This window comes from Arachis ipaensis, chromosome B6, assembly GCF_059453495.1.
Source record: "Arachis ipaensis isolate K30076 ecotype BB chromosome B6, ASM5945349v1, whole genome shotgun sequence".
In the NCBI taxonomy this organism is placed as follows: Eukaryota; Viridiplantae; Streptophyta; class Magnoliopsida; order Fabales; family Fabaceae; genus Arachis; species Arachis ipaensis.
The window spans coordinates 10,388,628-10,412,940 of record NC_142441.1 but is presented as its reverse complement, the minus strand read 5'-3'; the positions used below and the strand labels follow the sequence as shown (position 1 = coordinate 10,412,940).

At 35.7% G+C, this 24,313-nt stretch overlaps 1 protein-coding gene and 1 pseudogene across 1 annotated transcript; both read left to right on the top strand.

Annotated features, from left to right (window-relative positions):
- Positions 1 to 7,748: 7,748 nt before the first annotated feature.
- LOC107646594 (uncharacterized) lies at positions 7,749 to 10,854 on the top strand (annotated as a pseudogene).
- A 6,137-nt stretch (positions 10,855 to 16,991) lies between these two features.
- Positions 16,992 to 23,389, top strand: LOC107646059 (flowering time control protein-related / FCA gamma-like protein). Its single transcript, XM_088491787.1, has 15 exons — positions 16,992 to 17,379; positions 17,764 to 17,834; positions 17,999 to 18,077; positions 18,222 to 18,304; positions 18,414 to 18,465; positions 19,324 to 19,371; positions 19,505 to 19,569; positions 20,189 to 20,237; positions 20,566 to 20,645; positions 20,726 to 20,790; positions 21,139 to 21,198; positions 21,314 to 21,611; positions 22,085 to 22,249; positions 22,332 to 22,964; positions 23,134 to 23,389. The coding sequence occupies exons 1-15, from the start codon at positions 17,166 to 17,168 to the stop codon at positions 23,188 to 23,190; spliced, it is 2,019 nt and encodes a 672-aa protein (XP_088347913.1). The 5' UTR covers positions 16,992 to 17,165; the 3' UTR covers positions 23,191 to 23,389.
- Positions 23,390 to 24,313: the final 924 nt, after the last annotated feature.

Sequence of the window (24,313 nt, the reverse complement as noted above, 5' to 3'; positions counted from 1 at the left end):
ACCTAATCGTACTAAAATGGGACCCCAAAGAAAATTGGAGATATATGTTGGATATGATTCTCCCTCTATAGTGAGGTATCTTGAGATACAAACCGGAGATGTATTTAAAGCCCGGTTTGCAGATTGTCATTTTGATGAATCAAAATTTCCAACATTAGGGGGAGAGAATAAGCTTCCTAAAAAGGAACTTAATTGGAATGCATCATCCTTGATGCATTTAGATCCTCGATTAGGGCAATGTGAACTAGAAGTTCAAAAGATTATACATTTGCAAAGAATAGCAAATGAATTGCCTGATGCATTTTCCGATACAAAGAGGATAACCAAATCTTATATACCAGCAGAAAATGCCCCAATTCGAATTGATGTCCCAGTAGGACAAGTAACCACTGAAGCAAATTCACGCCAGAAGCGTGGCAGGGCGAAAAATGCCCCAATTCGAATTGATGTCCCTGTAGGACAAGTAGCTACTAAAGCAAATACACGCCAGAAGCGTGGCAGGCCTGTCGGTTCCAAAGACAAAAATTATCGAAAGAGAAAAGAGGTAAATAATATTCCTGTTGGAAAAGACATAGTAGAGACACCTGTAGTTGTCCAAAATTCTGATATAACGCCAGAAGACGTTCAGGTACCTGAAAATTGTGAAAATGACGAGATCTCGATAAATTATGTCTTTACATAAGAGAAATGGGACCGAAATAAGACAATTGTCAATGAAATATTTCCATATAATGTGGCATTAAATATCATGCATGAAAGTAAGGATCTTGAGCAAAGATCAGTCGAAGAATGTCGACAAAGGAATGATTGGCCAAAATGGAAAGAAGCCATGAAGGCTGAGTTAAACTCACTTGCTAAACGTGGAGTCTTTGGACCTGTAGTCCGTACACCTGAAGATGTAAACCTGTTGGATACCGGTGGGTATTTGTGAGAAAACGAAATGAGAAAAATGAAGTTGTGCGCTACAAAGCCCGACTTGTGGCACAAGGTTTTTCACAAAGGCCTGGTATAGATTATGAAGAAACGTATTCCCCTGTAGTAGATGCGATAATATTGCGTTATTTGGTCAGTTTATCTGCATATCATAAACTGCATATGCATTTAATGGATGTGGTAACAGCCTACTTATACGGCTCATTAGATCGGGATATCTATATGAAAGTCCCTGAAGGAGTAAATATATCTAAACCATCCAATGAATATTCACAAAGGTTATACTCAGTCAAATTGCAAAGATCTTTATATGGTCTAAAGCAATCTGGACAAATGTGGTATAATCGTCTTACTGAGTATCTGGCCAAAAATGGATTCAAGAATGATGATATCTGTCCATGTATTTTCATAAAGAAATATGCATCTAAATTCATTATAATTGCTGTGTACGTTGATGATTTAAATATCATTGGGACTCCTGAAGAGATTCTAACAATTATAAAAACTCTAAAAGAAGAGTTTGAAATGAAAGATCTTGGAAGGACTAAATTCTGTCTCGTCCTGCAGATCGAGCATATAAAAAATGGGATCTTTATTCATCAAACAACATACACAGAAAAGATCTTGAAGAGATTTTATATGGATAAGTCACATCCATTAAGTACCCCAATGATCGTAAGGTCTTTGGATGTGGAAAAGGATCAATTCCGTCCTAAAGAAGAAAATGAAGATATCCTTGGTCCTGAAGTACCATATCTTAGTGCCATTGGAGCGCTAATGTATCTTGCTAATAATACACGACCTGATATATCATTTATTGTGAATTTACTAGCAAGGTATAGTTCCTCTCCAACCAGAAGACATTGGAGTGGAATCAAGCAAATCTTTCGATATCTTCATGGGACGGTTGATATGGGATTGTTTTATCCCTATGAATCTAAGTCACAACTAGTTGGTTATGCAGATGCTGGATACTTGTCTGATCCTCACAAAGGGAGATCTCAAACAGGATACCTGTTCACATATGGTGGTACAACTATATCATGGAGGTCCACAAAACAAACGATTGCTGCAACATCCTCTAATCATGCCAAAATACTGGCGATTCATAAAGCTAGTCGCGAGTGTTTTTGGTTGAGGAGTCTGATTCAATATATTCTGTCATCATGTGGACTGATTGATCATAAGATAGCTCCAACTATCCTGTTTGAAGATAATACAGCATGCATTGCTCAACTTAAGGGTGGATACATCAAAGGTGATAGAACGAAGCATATTTCTCCCAAATTCTTCTTCACTCATGATCTTCAAAATCAAGGGACAATTGATGTTCAACAGATCCGCTCAAATGACAATCTGGCAGATTTATTCACAAAGTCACTCCCAAAATTCTTCTTTGAAAGATTGGTACATGAGATTTGGATGCGCCGATTTCGAGACATTAAATGATGTCGACAAGAGGGGTAGACTGTATTCTTTTTCCCTTGGTCAAGTTTTTTTTCCCGTTGGGTTTTTCTTGACAAGGTTTTTAATGAGGCAGTCCCTATCACAAAGGATTTTGTACTCTTTTTTCTTCACTAAAGTTTTTTCCATTGGATTTTCTTTAGTAAGGTTTTAATGAGGCATAATCCTAAATGGGCATCCAAGGGGGAGTGTTGTGATAAGAATGGGACGTGGATGCCCATTCCTATGAGAAGCTAACATTCTCAAGATAGAATGTAATTAATAATGTTGAAGAATGTTAGACTTTCACAAATATAAATAGAAGGCTTCATCACAAGCCATTTACACAGCAATAACAAATATTTCTATCTCTCTCTTCTTTCATATATTATAATATTATAAAGTCTATTTTCTTCTCTCTCTTCGTGGGTGCTAGTTTATAAATATTAATACATATAATATTAATACATTTTATTAGTGTGAGATATTGATGTGATAAATATTATTATTAAAATTATCTATTTACATATTTTCTTTTATATCTAGTACATCTATCTTATTTATTTTACAACAGAAATCTGAATTTTAATTTTAATTTTATTTTTCTTCTTTAAAGAGTTATTCATATTGTTCACTGTATGTATTGTTTATTTATATTTTCTCTTCAAGAAATTATACCATTTTTATCTCAAATAATAAATTACAAAATAACTCAATTATAATTAAAATAATGTCCAATTAAAATGTGACACACCATGAATATTATTTTTGAGGGGGTTAGGTAGAATTCACCAATTAGTATTTGTCAACTTTTGATTGCTAATTAACATTTTTCTTTTATATATAGAGTTCAAATATTATTCAATTATACATGAAGAATGTTAGAAGGCAGTAGATCGCGACGACGTCAGCGCTTCTTGTCATGACCGGGACGATAATATTTAAAAAGATCGAAATTACGTAATAGAGAAAGAATGAAAGAGTGAAAATGTGCTTTAATTAATAGGAGTGAAATTTTTATATTTTAAAAAATTAATATAACACATTATAAAAAATAACTTATATATTATTTTATAGGAGTCGGATAGAGCCAATGAGTAATAGCTCAAATGGCATAGTCTCCCCATATTCAATTAAGAGGTTGCGGGTTCGAGTCCCCTATCTTTAGTAAAAAAATAAAATAAAATAAAATAATAGGAGTCGGATAGAATTCATCTTTATTTAATTGACAAAGTGGTATCCTTAGTTGTTGGTGGTATATTATATATTTGACTCGTTCATGCCTAACACAACTTAATCCAAAACAAATTTGTTACTTGCAGAACATTATTCTTCAAATTAAATTAAATGGATCCGTAACAAACTATAAAGTCCGATTGGTGGTATACTCTCTTGTTCGTATAACTTCAATTGGCGGTCTACTATAACTGCTTTATTTCACCGAATTAGTTTCCAAAGAAATCAGGCGCACGTATGAATACGAATTGATCGATTTCTCACTAAGAATTAACACAGTACGTAATTCGACTAAGCTTCACTTGATAATTAAACCAATATAATCTTCAAATAAATGTGTATCATATTCCTTTATTCCTCCAACTTGAACGTAACTGATAACAAGTTTGTATCAAGTTTGAATTTCTGATGATATTGCCACCAAGCCTAACATTCGCGCTTTGGCGCTGTAAAATTTAGACTCCACCTAGCTAAGTACCTAACTATACGTAGAATTAATTAGCTGGTAGCTCTATATACTTAATGGCTTCATGCATGTAATCCTATATATAATATATAATAATAATAATTATGTAAGAGTAAGACCAAAATTGATGAACCCCAGTTTCCTATAAATACTTCAAATTGCACATCCATTCTTCATCACAATCACATCAAACAAATAAAATCAACTTCAACAAGCTTTCCTGTCTCATATCCTATATCCTATACATATATACACAAGAGCAGAAAATGAATAAGTTGTTGAAGACCCTTTTTCTTGTGTCCATGCTAATAATGGCGTTGGCAATTACTATGCCAACAAGAGTAGAATCTTTCGAAACCAATAATGAGAATGATGAGGAACCAAATTCTCTGAGAGGAACAAGCCGGTTCCTGTCCCAGAGAAGCAGCAAGGCAACTCTGACATGTGACAGAAACCCAAAGGTTTGCTATAGCATAAGAGGGAGTGGAGGTCCTAATTGCTGCAACAACAAGTGTGTCAACTTCAACACAGATGAATTGAACTGCGGAAAGTGTGGGAAGAAATGTGGATATTCCAAGATATGCTGTGAAGGTAAGTGCATCAATCCAAAGACTAATGAGAAGCACTGTGGCAAATGCGGCAACAAGTGCAATTCCAAAGGCTCTTGTGTCTATGGCTTGTGCAGCTATGCTTAGAAGTTTACAACTCTGTGGCAGCAACTTGATCAGTGCTTCTACGTAGCCGGATTGTTTGCATTATTTATTATTTCTCTGCTGAATTGGTGTAATTTGAATTGTAACATTATTGCAATTCTTTAATTGTACGAAAAATGTAATGTCTCCTTTAATTTATTGTTTGTTTGTTGTTAATAAGTACAACTTGTAATTTGTTTATCAAATAAATGAATGCATCTACTCCATTGTTTTTTAGTGTAGTTTATTTTGAAGTCGTGCACGGAAGTGCATGAGTTTGTGCCTTGGGGACAGAAAGACACATATAAGAGACATGATGGTGGATTTTCTATATAAGTCCCAAAGTGGTCCCTAAAATTGTACTCGAATCTCGTAGTAGTCTCTGAACTTAATAGTTACTTATATTCGTCCTTAAAGTTGCACTCCGGGACTCAGATTCGTCCTTACAGCACATTCCGTCCACCTGACACTACCGAAAAGCTGATCTGGACTCTTTCGTGACATGCTGGCCAGGTCACGGCTAACTGACGGATTAGTAAATTTTTATGGTGCAATTTGGTCCCTAAATCAAAATTAAAAATTTTAATCCCCAAATTTAATTATTATTCTCTTCTCTATAGTAGTAACCCCTCTCTTTTCTTTTCTTTTCTTATCTTCTCTTCTCCATATAGATGTGAAAGAGACTACAAATTACAATTTCATTGAAAGTATGCATATGTTTTGTTAATTAAAAGTCACATACTATGTCTTTGTATTTAACATTTTATACACTCATTTAACTCTAGTTTAATTAAAATGTTTTACAAAATTCAATTTTATATTTTTATATGATTTTACAAAAATCTATCTCTTGTATTTACAAAATTAAAAAGTTACATCGCGTTATTATTATACATTACATTTCCTTTCGAATCCTGTTCCAAAATAACCATGCATTATCCTAATTTAACTGTTATTCACATAGTATTAATATAAAGTGTTATATTATGGCATTTCAAATCGTATGACATCTCCATTAAAATGACGTGTCTAAGATTTTATTATAATTAAATAGGTATTTCAAATTAATTAAGGGTAATATTAGAGAAACAAAAAAATAGCAAAAATTTACCTAATTTAATATTTATTATTTTAGTCTCTAATTAATAAAAAACTAATTAAGCAAAATAATATAATTAACTTATTTAAGACACTAATTTGATTATATTAAAATATTAATCATATCATCTTTTTGTTTGCAAATGTCATGTTAACAGTCACAAAAAAAAATGTCATGTTAACATTTTAACATTTTATATTAGCATTAGAGATGAGTTGAGATTCACAATTTATGAATTTAGGAATCAATTTAATCATTTTTAAAAGTCAACAAATTTTTATAAAGTTCACAATTTTAGAAACTAAACTTTGCATTATTTTTTAATTATATATATCACATAACCTTTTTTATGTTATAATCTCACCATCTTTCTTACAAAAAAGGGGATAAAAGCGGTTAAACTTGTTCAAATAATGGTTGTTAAGAAGACTCTAGTTGTTGTTATTGTTATAAGATACTTCAACTAAAAATAAACAAAAAGAAAAATTTTGTGAATTTGGGATATGAAGATCTATGCCTGTATAAAAAAGAGGGATTACTGTAGAGAATAGAATGATAATTAAATTTGAGGATTAAAATTTTTAATTTTGATTTAGGGACCAAATTGCACCATAAAAGTTTACTAATCCACATCAGCTAGCCGTTACCTGGCCAGCGTATCACGGAGGAGTCCAGATCAGCTTTCCGGTGGTGCCAGGTAGACGGAATGTGCCGGAAGGACGAATCTGAGTCTCGGAGTGTAACTTCAGGGACGAATATAGGTAATTTTTAAGTTTAGAGACTACTATAAAATTCGAGTGCAATTTCAGAGACCACTTTGAGGCTTATCTCGTGGATTTACTTAAAAAAAATGTTATTGAGAGCTTTACTCCCCTCAATAAACTACTTTATCTCTTATTAGATGGATTAGAATTACAAATACCTACATTAAAAAAAGTAACAAATAATGATAAAAAGAGCAACAAAATGAAATTATGCAAAGGATTATTCAATTTTCAATTCAGGAAAATAAGTTAAATAATTGTGGTATTCTTTAAAATAAAATCAACATGTTTCATGTAATTAGTCATATAAAAACATTAATTACGTTAGTATAAATAAAATTTATGTGTAGGGCTAGAAGTGAGTCAAGCCAGTTCGAGTTCAATTCGTTAATAGCTCGATAAGTTAAACTCGTGAGCTGGTGGACCAAGCTTGAGCCTGAAATTGAGCTCATAAATTAAATGAGCCAAACTTGAGTTTAGATAAGCTTAGCTCATTAGCTCGTGAGCTTGAATAAACTCAGCTCATTAGCTTGTAAGATGACTCCATTATATATATATGCATTTAATCTATACCTTTAATATTATATATATTAATGATCTTAATTATTTAAAATTTAAAATTTATTTATAGATAAACAATATATAAAATTTATCTTTTTAAATATTTTTTAAAATATATAAATTATAATTTATTGTTATAGAATTATAGATTATATTCCTATTATTTCAGTCAGCTCGTGAGTTCGAGCCAGTTCATGAACTTTCGGTGAGCTAAGCTTGAGCTTAAGAAATAGGCTCGATTGTTAATGAGTCGAGCTGTGAACCAAGCTCAATTTTTATGAGTCGAGCTTGAGTTTGGTCTAACTCGACTCATTTCCAACCCTAACTTATGTGTTAGACTCACACTCATATACAAATTGAAAATATGCATAGCATATAGAATAAATATAAAAAAATAAAAAATATATTTTTTATATAAAATATAAATTTATTCTCTTTATAGTTTTATGCATTTTCAATATGCATTAGAATAAGCATCAAGTGAAATGATGAAATGACACCGATATTAACTTAGAGATACGATATTACCTAAGAGTTAAGAGTTAGGAAAAAAAATGACAACCGAGAGTTATGCTATGGTTTCGACAGAAGAGGTGGATCTAGTTCAACGAAGTACGAAGAAGGTCAAGTCTCGTGAGGAAATAGACCTAAATCGACAAGGAGACAGGGTGGATCTTGATCAAGACAATTCTCATAAAATAAATGGCAAATCAAAAAGTTCGTATAAGGAGAGCCTTCTCTCGTCCCCAGGTGGCTTGTTAGATGATATGTCTCCTCATAGCGATGACATGGGTGAGGATCGGCCTAATCCAGAAGATCAATGGTATAGGGAAGAGGAAGATCTGAGTGATAAACCTTTCGACCCATGCCCCACTATTCTAGTGTCTAAGGGAGAGTTTGAAGATTGGTGCAAGCCTTGGAAGAATGCTATGATCGTTAAAGTTCTTGGCAAGAAAGTAGCCCTCGGTTTCATCGAGCAACGGTTGCAGCGTGACTGGGCACAGAAAGGGAAGATCAGCATGATTGACATGGACTGAGACTACTATCTAGTGCATTTTGCTGAAGAAGAGGACTATTCCCATGCTCTCACGGGAGGACCATGGATGATAGCAGGACACTATCTTATTGTTCAAAGATGGAGACCTTTTTTCCTAACGACCGAGAACCATGTGAGAAAGATTGCGGCCTGGATTCGCATCCCCAACCTCCCTATTAAGCTATATAACCACCACTTCTTATGGAGGGTAGGATCTACTATTAGGCATATGCTGAAAATTGATCGCGCTACTTCTATACATTCGAGAGGAAAATTCGCGAGGATTTGCGTCAAGATTGACTTGTCAAAGAAATTAGTACCCAGAATATCTATCCTTGGAAGTACGCTTAATATTGAATACGAAGGTCTACATCTCATCTACTTCTCTTGTGAAAAATATGGCTATAAGGTGGAGCAGTGTAGTGAAGCTGGTGAACATAAGCTAGATCAACTGGTGGTGGAGATGGCAGGCGAGGAGGAGAGAGCGACGGCGGCAAGGAGAAGGGCTGATGTTAGCACTGGGGAAGTGGATCGAGAAACTCCAGCTAATCAGGAACGCATTGATGATCATATCGTGCAACGGATAAATAAGAATCCCCCTGATTTTGGTCCCTGGATGATGGTAAGAAGGAACCAAAGAAGGAAACAGGAGGAAATCCCGAGGAAAAATAAAAAACAAATTCAAATCTCTAATGTCATGCCTAATAAGGAAACTAACGGTAGTATGAAGAACACCTTTAATGAGGGAGGATCCAGATTTAATGCCTTGTATGAAGAAAGGGATAATGAGATGCAGGATAATTTGCAACCGAAAGAGGCCATGCAAAGTGGATCCAAATTGGCAAACTCAAACCAGGCCTTGAAAAAGAATCTCTCTCATAAAGGACTAGATTGTCCCAAGCCTATTAACCAGGCCCCTGACCGAGCTCTTGTCTCAACTCTTCCCAGATCTAATAGGAGCAATATTGGGCCGTTGAATCAAACCCGAAACCAATTGAACAAAGAGGAAGGAGCTAAAGTGGTTCTAAGGAAACCAGGAGCGGGTAGAAACCCGCAGGGACCCCAAAAAACTGCTGCCCTGAAGATTGGGCCTATGCTAACAAAAAAAGGCTTTAAACCCAAACAAAAAATGATGGACAAGGGTTCACTCTCCTTATGGGCTGCTATCCATAGCATGGACAACGCGGTGTCTTCATCCTCCAAGAGCACTGATCGAGAGATTATGGAAGGAGTCATTCTTGATAGGATGAGGGAAGTCACGAAACAGTAATAGGAAGACTACCAATTGGCAAAGAATCTTAACAAAATCCTCGAGACCAATGTGAACCACAACCCCCCTCTAAATCAGAAAATTCTGTGCCGTGGTACCCCTGTGTTGACGGTGGAGGATGGAGACGGTAGATGGGCTCCAAGCGAACAACCAGGCACAATCAAGGAGGGAAATAAAAATTCTACCAAGGGTAAGGAACCGATGTTCCATGCAAAGGCTTCCGAGGATATGGAGGGCAGCGCATGGAGGGCAGCGCCTAGTCCGTCTAGTGAAGGTATCTTGGGTCTTGAATGACCATCTCCTTTGTTTGGGTTATCATGAATATTATAGCTTGGAACTGTAGAGAAGCTGGAGGTAAGGGATTTTCTACTCTTATTAGAGATCTAAGGAAGGACCTGGATGTGAATTTTGTTATTTTGATGGAAATCCACATTAGCGGTGTTCGGGGAGAAAGGGTTAGGAACAGATTTGGTCTAAATGGTAGCTTTGTGATGGAGGCGCGAGGGCAGTCAGGAGGTATCTGGTGTATGTAGGATTCAAACATTTGGAAGGTGGAGGTGCTGAGCCATACTTTCCAAACTGTCCACATGAAGATAAAAGATAGGAATGCGAATCAGTGGTTGCTTACAGCCGTTTATAGGAGCCCGAATAGAGGCTTCAGAAAATCTCTTTGGGAGGATCTTCGAAAAATCAGTAGGGAAGCTAACATTCCTTGGTGCGCTATAGGGGATTTCAATGCCATTTTACGTGATCATGAACGGAGTGGGGGGGCTATGTTACGACAGGGCGGGGCGTGCCCCGATTTCAATGCTTGCTTGTTTGATTGTGGCTTACTTGATCTCGGGTACTCAGGCTGCCCTATACCTGGAAAAGAGATTCTTTGGCTGAAAGGCTTGATAGGAGTCTCGCTAATCCTGATTGGTAAATCACCTTCCCAGGGGCTTCCATCCAACACTTGCCAAACCTGAGGTCTGATCACTCTCCTCTCTTCCTTTGTCTTGCCCCTCAGGCCTCTCCTAATAAGGGAAGGAGGCCTTTCAGATTTTTGGCCGCCTGGCTGGACCACTCTGACTTTGACAACGTCGTTAACAGAGGTTGGAACCTTCAGGGGAACTGGAACTCATGTATGGAAGACTTCCAGCAGGTGTTACAAAATTGGAACCATAATGTCTTTGGTAATATTCACAGGAGAAAATCAAAGATATTAAGGAGGCTTCAAGGCATTAAAAATAGTCTCAATATGACTCGAACCTCTATCTGGAGAAACTGCAAAGGGATCTCTGGGAGGAGTATGAGGAGATCATGGCCCAAGAGGAACTTCTCTGGTACCAAAAATCTTGTTGTAATTGGTTAGAGTTTGGGGACCGGAATACAAAATTTTTCCATGCATCGACTATGGCCCGGAGAAGAAGAAATCGGATTGAGGCTCTGCAGGATGACAATGGAAATTGGGTGCATGAGCGCACAACCCTGGACAGAATGGCAACCAGCTTCTATAGCTGGCTATACACCGAGGACGCTCCAGACACCCCTTTTATTCTGAAAAACTGCTTCCCACTACTTGATACAAATGACCTTGTAAGCATTGGAAGCAGCATCTCCCGGATGGAAATAAAGAGTGCTCTATTCTCTATGGGGAGACTCAAGGTCCCAGGGAAAGATGGAATCTAGACTATATTCTATCAGAAGAAATGGGATACTGTAGGAACGGACCTGTGCAGACTGGTGGATAGAATTTTCAACAGGCCTTCGGAGGTCAGGGATATTAATGAGACCCTTATCACTCTCATTCCAAAGGTCGAACCTATAATATCCCTGAAGCAAATGTGTCCTATCTCACTATGCAATGTCTCCTATAAAGTCATTACTAAAGTCCTATCGAGGAGACTGAGAGGAATCATGGAGAAAGTGGTGAAGCCGACTCAGAGCAACTTTATTCCAGGAATGCATACCTCAGATAATATTATTATCACCCAGGAAGTCACAAACTGCATGCGAAATAGGAAAGGCAAGAAGTGTTGGATGGCAATCAAGATCGACTTAGAGAAGGCGTATGACAGGCTGAAGTGGAGCTTTATCAAGGATACCTTGCAGGATATTGGGCTGCCAGAGTATATGATGAACATTATATATGCTTGTATCTTGACGACTAGGATGAGGGTTTTATGGAATGGTGAAGTTTTAGAGGAGTTCGCCCCCTCTAGAGGCATCCGACAGGGGGACCCACTCTCACCCTACTTGTTTGTTCTCTATATTGAGCACCTATCTCAACTTATCAGTGTGGCAATGGAAATGGATGTATGAAAACCTATAAAACTGTGTAAGGAGGGGCCATCCCTCTCACATCTTTTCTTTGCGGACGACCTTATCCTTTTTGCAGAAGCTTCAGTTGGACAGGCTGAGATTATTAATAAAGTGTTAACTGCCTTTTGTGATAGTTCTGGCCAAAAAGTAAATAAGGAGAAGACTCATATCTTCTTTTCCAAAAATGTTGGTCACACTGTCAAGGATGACATTAGAAGGGTCCTTCAATTCTCTATCACGCAGGACTTGGGCAAATATCTGGGAGTTCCGATCCTCCACTCCAGAGTCACAAAAAATACTTATAATGATATCATCATCAAGCTTCAATCGCGCTTGAACAATTAGAAGGCATCTTCCCTCTCTTTGGCAGGGAGGTCAACCCTGGTGAAATCTGTGCTTACTTCCTTACCTAGTTATATTATGCAAACTGCTTTTCTGCCTGTATCTACTTGTAATATCATTGATTCCAAATGTAGGAACTTCCTATGGGGGGGGGGGGACAGAGAATGTCAAAAAGGTCCACTTGGTTAGCTGGAAGAAAGTTAACATGCCGAAAGCAAAAGGCGGCCTGGGTATCAGGCATGCAAGAACCTTAAATCATGCTTTCATGATGAAGGTTGGCTGGGGTTTAGTTGAAAAAAGAGATAGTCTTTGGGTCAAGGTGTTGAGGACTAAATACAAATGTGGTAATGACATCATGCCTGACATCAGGAGGAGAACTAAGGATTCAAATCTATGGGAAGGAGTCTGTTCAGCTTGGAAAGATGTTGAGAGGAACACAGCTTGGCGTATTGGTGATGGGACAAGCATAAACTTTTAGAACCATAATTGGGTGGTAAAAGCAGGACCTTTGGACCAATACTCAAAAAAGGCAATTAACCCCAATGATTATAAATCGATGTTAAATGACTTCCTCCTTGTTTCAGGTGATTGGGACTTGGAAAAGATTCGTGAATGGATCCCGGAGGACTGGGTTTCTAAGATTGCTGCTATGGCCCTTCCATCCCCGCAGAAGAATGCCGATCAAGCTGCCAGGGACCCAAGTACAGATGGAACTTTTATTGTGAAATCAGCTTATAAAGCTTTGAATACGGATCTCACTGAAAATGATCGCGTGTTTCGGTTTGTCTGGGACTGGAAAGGGCCTGAGAGGATTAGAACCTTTCTGTAGCTACTGGCTAATGATGCTCTTCTTACTAATCACAACTGACGGAGGAGAAACATGACTAGTGAAGCAGATTGCCTAAGATGTAATTCCAATGAGGCAACTGTCTTACATGCGGTCAGGGATTGCCCTACAGCAAGGTTGGTTTGGCGAGCTCTTCTACCCCATCAGAGAAATCAACACTTCTTCAGCTTGGATATTCGTGATTGGATATGCTCAAACCTAGAAGTTAATGACTCCTAGCCCATTACCTTCGGTGTTGGAGTTTCCTCCCTTCGGTATCTCCGGAACAAGTTTGTTTTTGAAGGCTCTTTCACTATGTCAAAAGATGTCGCTACCTCTATTATGATTCGCGCCAAAGAGATTTCAAACTAGTGCCGGAAAAAAGTCATCCCATGCTCGATTAACACCAACTCGGAGTTATGTATTAGATGGATCCCTCATGACGAGGGTATTATTAAAATAAATGTGGATGGTTCGGTTTTTGCTCAGACAAATAATGCTGCGTGTGGGGGGCGTGTTCAGAGATTCTATGGGAACTTGCTTCATGAGTTTCTCATGTAATCTTGGAAATTGCTCGATCATTCACGCTGAATTTTGGGCTATTATTAAAGGTCTCCAAATTGCAGCTGCTAATGAGATGAATGATGTGATTATAGAATCGGACTTGCAAATGGCAATTAAGCTCGTTCGAGTAGGTTGCTCTCGGTTGTACCCGTGCTATTTCCTACTACAAGACATTAATATTCTGGTCCGGCAAATCCATCATGTGAGTATATGTTGATGGTTATCAGTGGCTAAGAGAAGGGGGATTGAATCTTAGCCCATTTTTTTTTCATTACACTTGCTGGCCTTTGAAATAACTTCTGGAAACTTTTTGCTTTTTGTCTCGTACCTAGCCACGAGACTTTTTCTTTTTATCTCGTAACCAGGCAAGAGATATTTTTCAGTTTTATCTCCTATGCAGCAGAAACAGAAATGGAGTAGAAGAGAGAGAGAGAATCACACCACGAAGTATCCTGGTTCAGCTGCCAAGTACAATGCAGCCTACATCCAGTCTCCATCACAACAATGATGGAATTTTACTATAATCATCATGATTACATACACCAATTCTCCCTAGGAACTATCCTTCCTATCCGGGACAAGTCCAGAATCTAACCCCAATCCTGAACTTGACTTGGTCACCTACCAAGCTTTCAACTGCTAAGTGCTAACCCAATTTGTAAGGGGATTCCCACAGAATCATGAAACACAACACAGATATACAAAGGACCTCTAGGATATCTATGGCTTTTTCTTTTAATTTTGTATACTCTGCCTTTTTTCTGCTCTATGGTTTTTTCTTACAAACCTCACTGTTTGCCTTTTTCCATGAGACTCAAGACAGACAAAACCAAACAGAAAAATTACAAAATGAAACACATTGAAGGAGAAGAACTTCTGTTAGCTTGGGTAGCTATGAGAACTCTATGCTTTGCATTCTTAACTCCTTACTTCAAGCCCTGACTGTTCTCCCTTATTTATGGAAGGGGAAGCCTCCAAGGTTGAAACTGATGAATCGAGCCAACTTCTTCTTCTTCATGTAAAAACCGGTTCGGCCAGAGAGAGAGGAGAGGAAACCAAATGCTATAACCAACATGCAATTACCTCTGTGTCTTCCCTTCACACCAAGCTTCATCAATCCGGGCCTTCCATCTTGACTTGCTCCTCAAGATGGATTCCTAGCCCTTGATGCTTCCTTGATGTTTGACAGCTCCTCTTGCCCTTATCCTCTGCCTCATCCTCCACGTAGCTACAGTAGCTACCTCCTGTAGTGGTTGGGCAAAGGTAGAGACAAGCCATGCTTCCAAGGGATCTTCTTCCTCTGATCGAAATGGATCTTCACCATTTTTGGTATGGAGAGCTTAAGATCACTTTACCACATCTTACCTTTTGTGTCAAAAATCTCAGCCACACCATACTTCAGATTTTCTTTTTCTTGATGCCATCATCACTATGGCCTTGCTACTAGCTTCTTCTTTCTTTTGATAACTTGGCTTAGCTTCCATATTTCCTCTGTGAAGTGACCGAAGGTGATGAGAGAAAGGAGAGAGAAGAGAGAAAACTTTCAATGTGATTTGAACAAATGAATTAAATTAAATTAATTTCACTTCCCTTTTTGCTTAGTAACGTGTAGCACAATGAAAGCTATCAAATCAATTTTCTCTTTCTCTTTCCTATTTTCAAGGTCTGCATTAATATGCATTTAATCAAAATTTGGAATCCACCAAAATATGAGAGAGGGATCCGTTGATAGCATGCAACCATTTAATAAAGAATTGGATTCCATCAAGTTAAAAGAATAGCTTAGCCATTGGGCCCCATTTCCTTTTTAATTTCGGACCAACCTCCTTGATGGACTTAAAATTGGTTTTCTTAGCCCAACAAATATAACAATTCAGTCACATATTATATAACATATTGCATAAGGCTGAATGTGCTTTTTTAACACAATTGGGCTTGTTTACCAAAATTCTGGCTCAAGCATAAATCTGCACCATACAAAATTATTAATCAATAAATGTTAATTAAAGATTAAATTAATAATTTTATAATTAACTATTTTAATAATATTTGATCATCATCAATTTAAATTGGAGTTTCCAAACTCATCATATGTCATACCTTCCGTAAAACAAACTTTTGTGCGGACGTCATAGCTAAGAAGGGACATCAACTTGGAATTGGTTTGTATTTATTTGATCATCCTATCTCTGAGATCTATCTTCCTATGCTATTTGATTGTGCGAAAACTTACAGATTTAGAGATTTTGCGTAGCTAAATTCTGTATTCTAATTTTCGAGGTCTCTGACCCTCCCCTCACCAAAAAAAAAAAAAAAAGAATAAGCATCAAGTGTTAAATGTAGCCTTTCATAAAAGGATCTATCTACACACTTCATATGTTGGTTGAACATTCAAATATATATATATATATATATATATATATATATATATATATATATATATATATATATATATATATATATATATGTAGTACTTTATTTAGTTTAACTTTCATAGAAATTTTTGGTAAAAGTTCTTGTAACTATCTAGCTATTCTATATAAAAGGGATAAAAGAAATTGAAAGAAATTTAGTGTATAACGTTTTACTTCTAAACTATTTTCTTTTTTAATTTTGTTATTTTTAAGATTTAAATCTATTATTATTTTGTTAAAAATATATATGTGTATATTATTTTGACTAGTTTTACACGTATTTATTTATAATTTCATTAAATAAATAATGAAAAATGCAAACAATGTGAACAATATGTCACATTTTAGGCCTACTAATAATTTAAAAATAAGATTTTAATTAATTCAAAATTTAAATTTTAAAATTAAAATTAACTTTTTTTTTAATTATTGTTTACATTATTAAAAAAATGTTATTTCTCTATACTTTTTCTTTCGAAAATATTTAATCACCCAAAAATTCAAAATATTCAAATAGTACATTCTATCCATTGATTCATTGAACGTGAGATTATTTTTAAGCTAAAATTAATTATTAATATATTTTTGTATAAATATATATGTGTTCTAATTTATTTTTAATATATATTTATATTTTAATATATATTTTATATTGATAATTGATTTTGTTGATTAATTTTAATATATAGCATAATTATTTTTTAAAACTTGTAAAAGAAAAAGAGTGTTTTTTAACAATAAACTATTTAGAATAGCGTGTAATGTTGGAGTGGATAATTAAATGAGGAAAAATAATTTTAGAAAGTATTTAGGGTTTAGTAATAGGTGAGTTTTATGGTGTTTTTATTATGATACAAATAAATTATATAAAATTTATTAAATATTATTTATTTATTTTTTTAGTAACTTAGATACAAAACGATAAGTACCATAGCATTTACTTCAATAATATTATGTGCTACTGAAGTTATTAAAATATATAATGATTAATATTTTGTAATGTATTTTTTTTATTTAAAAATATGAATACGGTCTCTAATTATTTTTCAATTGGTAAACCCTCAGCGGCACGGCAAATCAGTTGAGAACCTCACTTTTCCGAGCTGAGCAGAGTCCGGAGCTGAGAAGACCACCGGAAAAGGGCACAGCTTCTTCCCAAATTGAACCTCCTTCTCTCTCTATCCACCAGCGTAGCTCAGCTGGGGTATCGCTCAAATGGTGAATTTCAGCGGAGACCCTCACAGTTACACTCAACCTCAAACCCAAGACAACAGCAACCACTTCAACCACCCTAACGGCAACTACAACTGCCACAACGGGGTCAATGCCTTCCCCAACCCTAACCCAATCGATTCTCCTGCTTCTGGATATGCTCCTCCTAACCATTCACGTCCACCCCGCAAGCGAGCTTGGACTTCTACTTCTCCAGGTACAATCCAATTTCGTTTCCTCTGTTTACTTTTTTCTCTTTTCTTTTCTTTTTTGATATATGTAAATGGATTGGATTCTATTTTTATGCTCATTTCATGTTGCCCTTAGATTAGATGGTCACTCTATTCTGATACCTGATTTCCAGTTGCACACTGTTAACATTTTTATTTGAATTTTGTTGCTTTCATACCAATGACCATGACTATTAACATGCATTCTACTTGAGACCAATGAGGCTGCACTGTTGTTCCTGTTATTTCTTGAGAGGATTCCTTTTAGCTTTTTTTTTTTTTTTTTTTTTTTTTTTTTTTTTTTAAATAAATAAATGCATAATACGATTGTTTTGCTAAGTATTCTTTTCGCCGGCAATTCTTCTTTGCAGATCAAGCAGATGGTGCGTGTCATGTAAAAGTTTATGTTGCACCGGTTCCAAGAACAGCTACCGAGGCTGATGTAAGTCCTTTCGCCATAAGCATCACTTTGAGATATTAGGATTTTCAAGTTTCAAATGATAAGATTTGTTGTGTCTTTTGCCTGCTGGCACACTGGCTTATCAACTTGTAACCGTTTCTTACCCTTCCATCTCTTTTCATTTTCTACTTTTAATTTTTAATCAGATCCGCCTGGTGTTTGAAGGGTATGGGACTATTGTTGAGGTTGTTCTTTTAAAAGATAAGAGAACTGGTGGACGACAAGGTATAAGCTATGTTTCATCATCAGTTTGTGTAATTTGGTTTCCCAATGGTTGCAAGGATTAATGACTTTAATTTGACACTACCAGTAATCACATACCATATCTGAAAGAAATCACACTAGTTCAAATTTTGATCAACCTTGTAGGAAGTTGTTTTGTGAAATATGCAACATTAGATGAAGCTGAGAGAGCCATTAAGGCTTTAAACAATAAGTATACATTTCCTGGGGTAAGGACAACATTACCTATGATGGACTCGAACCTTTTCTTTCTGCTATACAGCTTATTATTTCAAAGTTAAACATATATTTATTGTTGGGCTCATTTACATGTTCTAGGAATCATCTCCTGTTGTTGTCAGATATGCTGATCGGGAACGTGAACGGCTTGGTAACTCTTTCAAATTTTACTTCCTTCAAAACTTATGAGATAAATACTGTATTAGTGTGCCTTAACCAGGTTCCACTTCCTAGCTGATTAATAGATTATATTTTCTCTATCTAGTTTGGTTCAGTTTAAAGAAGGTTTTGAATGCATGCTGTAGTTTAGTTTCTCAAGGAAAAAATAGTGAAAAGAACAGGTTTCACACTGAAATGTGAACTCATAGGCATATATAGCTTCATCTTGTTCTCTCCCTTTTTATTTTATGGTAATTACACAAACCTTGCTTGAATTTTCTTTATTTGTTACAAACTTCCCTTGACATATGGTCTGTTGAGGGAAGTTCCTGTGTGTTCTCAAAATAGAGAACAGTATCGTATATAACGAAGGTAAAACTCAAGGGAGGTGAGAGTAATTCTATGTTTGTTTGTGTGCACACAAGCGTTTTGAAGCTGCGGTTTAGCCTTGGCACTGTATGTGTCCACACTGAATCTTTATATGTTTTGTTTTTAGACCCCTTTTTTCTTTGGCTTCCCTTGAAAATTGAGAGTCAGCCTTGATGCAATGGTAGTTGCTGCCTTGTGACTTAGAGATCATGGGTTCTAAATTTCAAATCATGGAAAAATAGTCTCCACTCACAAGGGTTAGACTGCATACATTTACCATTTTACTCTCTCTAGACCTTACCAGGCAACAGGTTTAAATTTAACACTACAAAGAATCATCCTATTATATTCAAACATTGAGTTTTATTGATAAAAACTTGTCATTTAGCGTAGTATACTGTCTTCAGTGAGTGATGAGTAATTAAAAGCTTCATACTTGTTTGTGTATTAGTCATTTGATTCATATTTATTCCTTTTCTAGGGGTCCGAACATTTGTACGGAACGTGGAAAAGAAAGATCCTTCAGAAGGTAAATTCTCATCCTTTTTCCCAAGATAACCCATCGCTTACTATTTTCTAACATAAGTTTTCATTCTTTATGCTGTTGCTTTTAGCTTATCACTTCATATTTTATTTCATTTTTTGTTCTTATGTTTCTTCAGAGGTTGCTGATAAAGTATTTGTTGGTTGCATCAAGAAAGAAGCTTCGAGAAACGAAATAGAAGAAGTATGTTTCACCATTCAGATCCAACCAAATATTTTTCCTTAACCTAATTACAAGTTGCTATGGTATCTTTCTTATTATTGAATGTAGTCCAATATTCCTTTTATTTCGCTTGATGATGTGCAAACTGTAGAAATGTGTCTAGACCCACACCATTGCAGGTGTCTCCAATTAAACTGGAAACAGATATTAGAGACAGAAATATTCATAATCATATTGATACATGTGTTGTTATGGTTAACAGATAGCCCGAAAAGCTGGTTACCATCGTCTACTATCTGCTAGTTTTTTGCTGCCTGATTCAGTTTAAGATGTGTTTCTTTCTAAATTTTGCCAAGTCAAAAATATATCTTCCGAAGGAACTTTGTAGATAGTAACATTTTTATTTCGTATATCAAAATTAGTTATTCAATTTCCAAACATTACGTGAAACAATCACCTAAGTGGGTAGATATGATATTTTCTTCTTTATTATGGTAGTCATCAATTTTGCTTTGATACGAGATTATTGTTTATTGTTTGCTTAAGATATTATGGAATATTCTGTGTAGTCTGCATGGCTGTGTGTGATATCCTAGGTTTCATACTAAGTTTCTAAGTTTTGTATCCACATTTTCTGCAGATATTTTCTGCTTATGGAAATATAGAAGATGTCTTCCTGCACAATCGTGGTTGGTCCCTATTCCTGTAATATAATGTTCTTATCATTTCTGTGGCTTTGAAGAATACACAAACCTGATATTTTTGTTTCTTTACTGGACATTGTATTTCAAGGAGATCATACACCTGATTAACAAAAATAATAACTTATTAAGAATGAAGAGAGAGAGCTCTCCCTCCCCACTCCTCACTTAGCTCAGTGTATGAGGAAATTCAAATTATTAACACTTTGGGTCTACGTCATCAAGTTGTGCTTATTTTTGTTGATGATGCTATTATACGTGGTTTTCCTTTTCACCTAGCATGCTTGTCACATGGATGCATTTCTTGTTTTCCAAGGATATGCTTTTGTCAAATTTTCTAATAGAGAAATGGCGTTGGCGGCAATCAAAGGGCTGAACAACACATTCACAATGAGAGTAAGGCAAATATTGTGCCTGATACATATTGTTATGACTTCTTTTGAATGGATACTAAACTGTCATGTTTAATCATTCAGGGTTGTGATCATCCATTAATTGTTCGTTTTGCGGAGCCAAAGAAACCAAAGACTGGAGATCCAAGGTTTTACTGTTTGCCTCTTTATATTTCACACAACTCTATGTTCATGACAGTCTTTGTTATTAATATATTAATGCAAAACTACACGACATGTTTATTTGTTTTGTTTTATTATTAATGAACAAAATATGACACAGCGTATTCTTCATGCATAACTCTACAATTTTCTTGTTATGCATTATTCATCTAGTATATGAAACCCTTTATACTTACAAGATATATTTAATAAAAATAAATACTTCTTGCGGAAGGAAAACTCCAATATGATAATACCTTTCCAGCCAGTAGAATATTGTTGATGGATCTAACTCGGGAATTTTGTTCATGCTGTTTATTTGTTTTTCTTCCCAGAGGCAACTTTTTAAATGGAAATGGAAATTTTGGTCCCCTTCCTCAGGAATCAGCAGTTTGGTTTGTTTGTTTCTTTATCCTCCTCTTTCTGACCTTTGTTTTTTTTTTTTGGTTTTAGTAATTACTACATGCATTTGACATGCTAAAGGAGTTTCTGATTAATATCTTGTCACAGGCCAGTGCCAAATTTCGGTGATCCAAATACTAGAGGAAGTATTATGCCTATGGCTCCACATCGTTCTACAATTGCACACCCACAAGTTTCTTCTCATATGCAGAATTGGGAACCTGGGGCTAACATGGTGCCCCAGCCATTTCCTATCCCACAGCCACATTCACAATTGACTTCGATGCCTTTGCAGTGCAATCAAGCTCCGAAGATGTCTTCTCAACCATTTTATCCTGAGGTGCAGAGACAGTTGCATCCAACAGATATGTCAGTGCAAAATATAGAGCAGCAGCCAAGTTCACAGGTTAGTGACTATTGGGTAATACAGTTATCAATCATTCTTTGGAAGTCACTCTTTCAGGGACATTTTGGTCGTAATGTAAGTAAATTAATGTTATTGAAGAGGTTGACTAATGCTGCTGAGTTGATAGTTAGGTACTTCTTGTTATGTTTTTGTTGTCAATTAAATCATATTTACAATTTTTTGCAGTTACTGTTTAAAGTTAGTCATACAATTCTTTTTGTGGCCTTTGTAAATGCAACAACTTTGAGTGTTCTTTTCTGAAGAAAGATTTTTCTTTCTTAAAAATGTTGTACTATAATTGTGGAACAGTATCAGATAATCACATAATGTAGTTCTCCCCCCCCCCCACAGCTGTATCTCCGACTATTAACTACATTGCTAACCACTAAATGAATTATCATTTGACTAGTTACTAGTTAAGTTTATTTGTTTCTCAGCCCGCAATAATTTTCTTGCTTTAATGTCTTTTGCAGACACCTACGCAGAGTGTAAGCAATTCTAATACAGTTGCTGGCAGTACTTCACCTGATATGCCTACTAGTCCTGTAGATGAAGATTTTCCCGAGTGTGACTGGAGTGAGCACTACTGCCCTGATGGTCATACTTACTACTACAATTGCGTCACTTGTGAAAGCAAAGTAATGTTTCAAGCTTTGGATCTCGATCAGACATGTTTTGATTTTTTGTTATTTTGTGTGATGGTTACTCTTCATGGTGCAGTGGGAAAAACCTGAGGAGTATGCTCTCTATGAGAGAGGGTCTCTGAAGCAGCAAAAGCATGAGGATCATAAAGAATCGCAGGAGCTGCAGGAGCACGATGATCATAAAGATTCGCAGAAGCTGCAGGAGCTCGAGGATCATGAAGATTCACGGAACCTGCAGGAACACGTGAACCATAAAGATTTTCAGAAACTGCAAGAGCACGAGGATCATAAAGATTTACAGAAGCTGCAAGAGCACGGGAATCATAATGATTCATGGAGGCAGCAAGAGCACGGGGATTATAATGATTCACGGAAGCAGCAAGAGCACGAAGATCATAAAGATTTGCAGAGGCCGCAGGAGCACGAGGATCATAAAGATTTGCAGAGGCTGCAGGAGCATGAGGATCATAATGGTTCACAGAGGCAACAAGGGCACGGGGATCATAATGATTCACAGAAGCCACAAGAGAACGAGGATCATAAAGAATCACAGCATCAGCAAGAGCATGAGGATCATAAATATTCACAGAAGCAGCAAGAGAACGAGGATCATAAAGAATCACAGAAGCTGCAAGAGCTTGAGGATGATAGCTGTCTTTTGTCACAATTATCATTATCCTCCTCTGCACAAGTTGCTCAAAGCCAAAAGGTGCTTTCTTTGATGTATCTTTCCCGTTAACAGGATCAGGCAAGGGAGAAAAAACTCTCCCCAACTGATAAACAGGGTTGTATGACAACATTTGTTTGTCTGAAAGTAACCTCTATTTAGTCAACAGTTTCATGGTTTGTTACTTGCCTAACACTGTAATCTTTTGCAGGAAACAGATAATGATCAAGGGCACTCAAAAGCAAGTTCTGTTGTTGGACAGGGGTGATATAGTTTTTCTTGTTGGGTCACTGGTAGTGGTATGACATACTGTTCATAACTATTTTTATTGATAGAAACATTAACCATTATTATTATTATTATCATAAAATGGCTTTAAAATTTCTAAGGAACTATATTTTATTTTCATATTAATATGGACATTAATATTATTTATTTATTTTGAGGAACTTTTATTCAGATGCAAAGAATGAAAGTTATCATCCTATACATTCTCCTTTAATTAGTTATTTTGGAAAGGAAATACATTGCAAATATGAGCTACACATTCTTTGATCATCCGATCAATTATTAACAATGTTTGTAACATGGATTATGATGCTGCTAATAGTAATAGTTGACGTTCTTCTATTCTTCTTTCAATTATACCAATATTTAAAAATTTACCAAATAAATACAGGTTGAAATGATTTGTGTGCGCGTGTATAGGTTTATCTTCTGCACATTTATTTATGAGTAATTATCCAAATCAATTTCTAAAAGTTTTAAAAGCAGACATTTTAGTTTACAAGAAAAATTAATACACAAAAACATTTTCAATGTTTTACTTTGACAAACAAATCAATCCTTAAAGATTTTAAAAGTAGATATTTTAATTTCTCAAAAAAAAAAAATTAATACACATCAATTCTCAATATTTTTTTGTCAGAAGTCTCTTATCTATTTTTTGACGTAATTCAGTAACGGAGAATGTTGAGTTGGTATGCAAATTTATACATGTTGGAGTTAAGCAGATGAGACTAAAAATGGTCCTAATTCTTTATTTAAAATGAAAATTCTATTTATAGTAGATAAAATTTAATAACCTACAAGAGAGTTACTCTAACTTAATAAAATAAAATATCTGTTTTTACTTTTACTATGTGTCAATTTTTATTATTATTAGTTTAGTTTTGTGCACGTGGATGATGATATTAACATATTGATACACTTCTTTCACTGAAAACAAGCAAGGTGAATACTGATATTTTGAAATTCAAATTAAAATATTTTCTTTTAATACAAACATACTTTTTAATATCAGATTCTTGTTAACAATTTGACATTATGCATATGGAATTAAGTTGCAAATTTGACACATTTATTTTTTGTTAATATAGCTTTTGCGCACA

Bases quoted from the DNA above. Each gene is read 5' to 3' on its own strand.
- LOC107646059 (XM_088491787.1), top strand. From the start codon at position 17,166: ATGGTGAATTTCAGCGGAGACCCTCACAGTTACACTCAACCTCAAACC. The intron at 18,078-18,221 runs GTATAAGCTATG...TCAACCTTGTAG, and splicing joins GAGAACTGGTGGACGACAAG to GAAGTTGTTTTGTGAAATAT. The intron at 21,199-21,313 runs GTTTGTTTGTTT...ATCTTGTCACAG, and splicing joins CCTCAGGAATCAGCAGTTTG to GCCAGTGCCAAATTTCGGTG.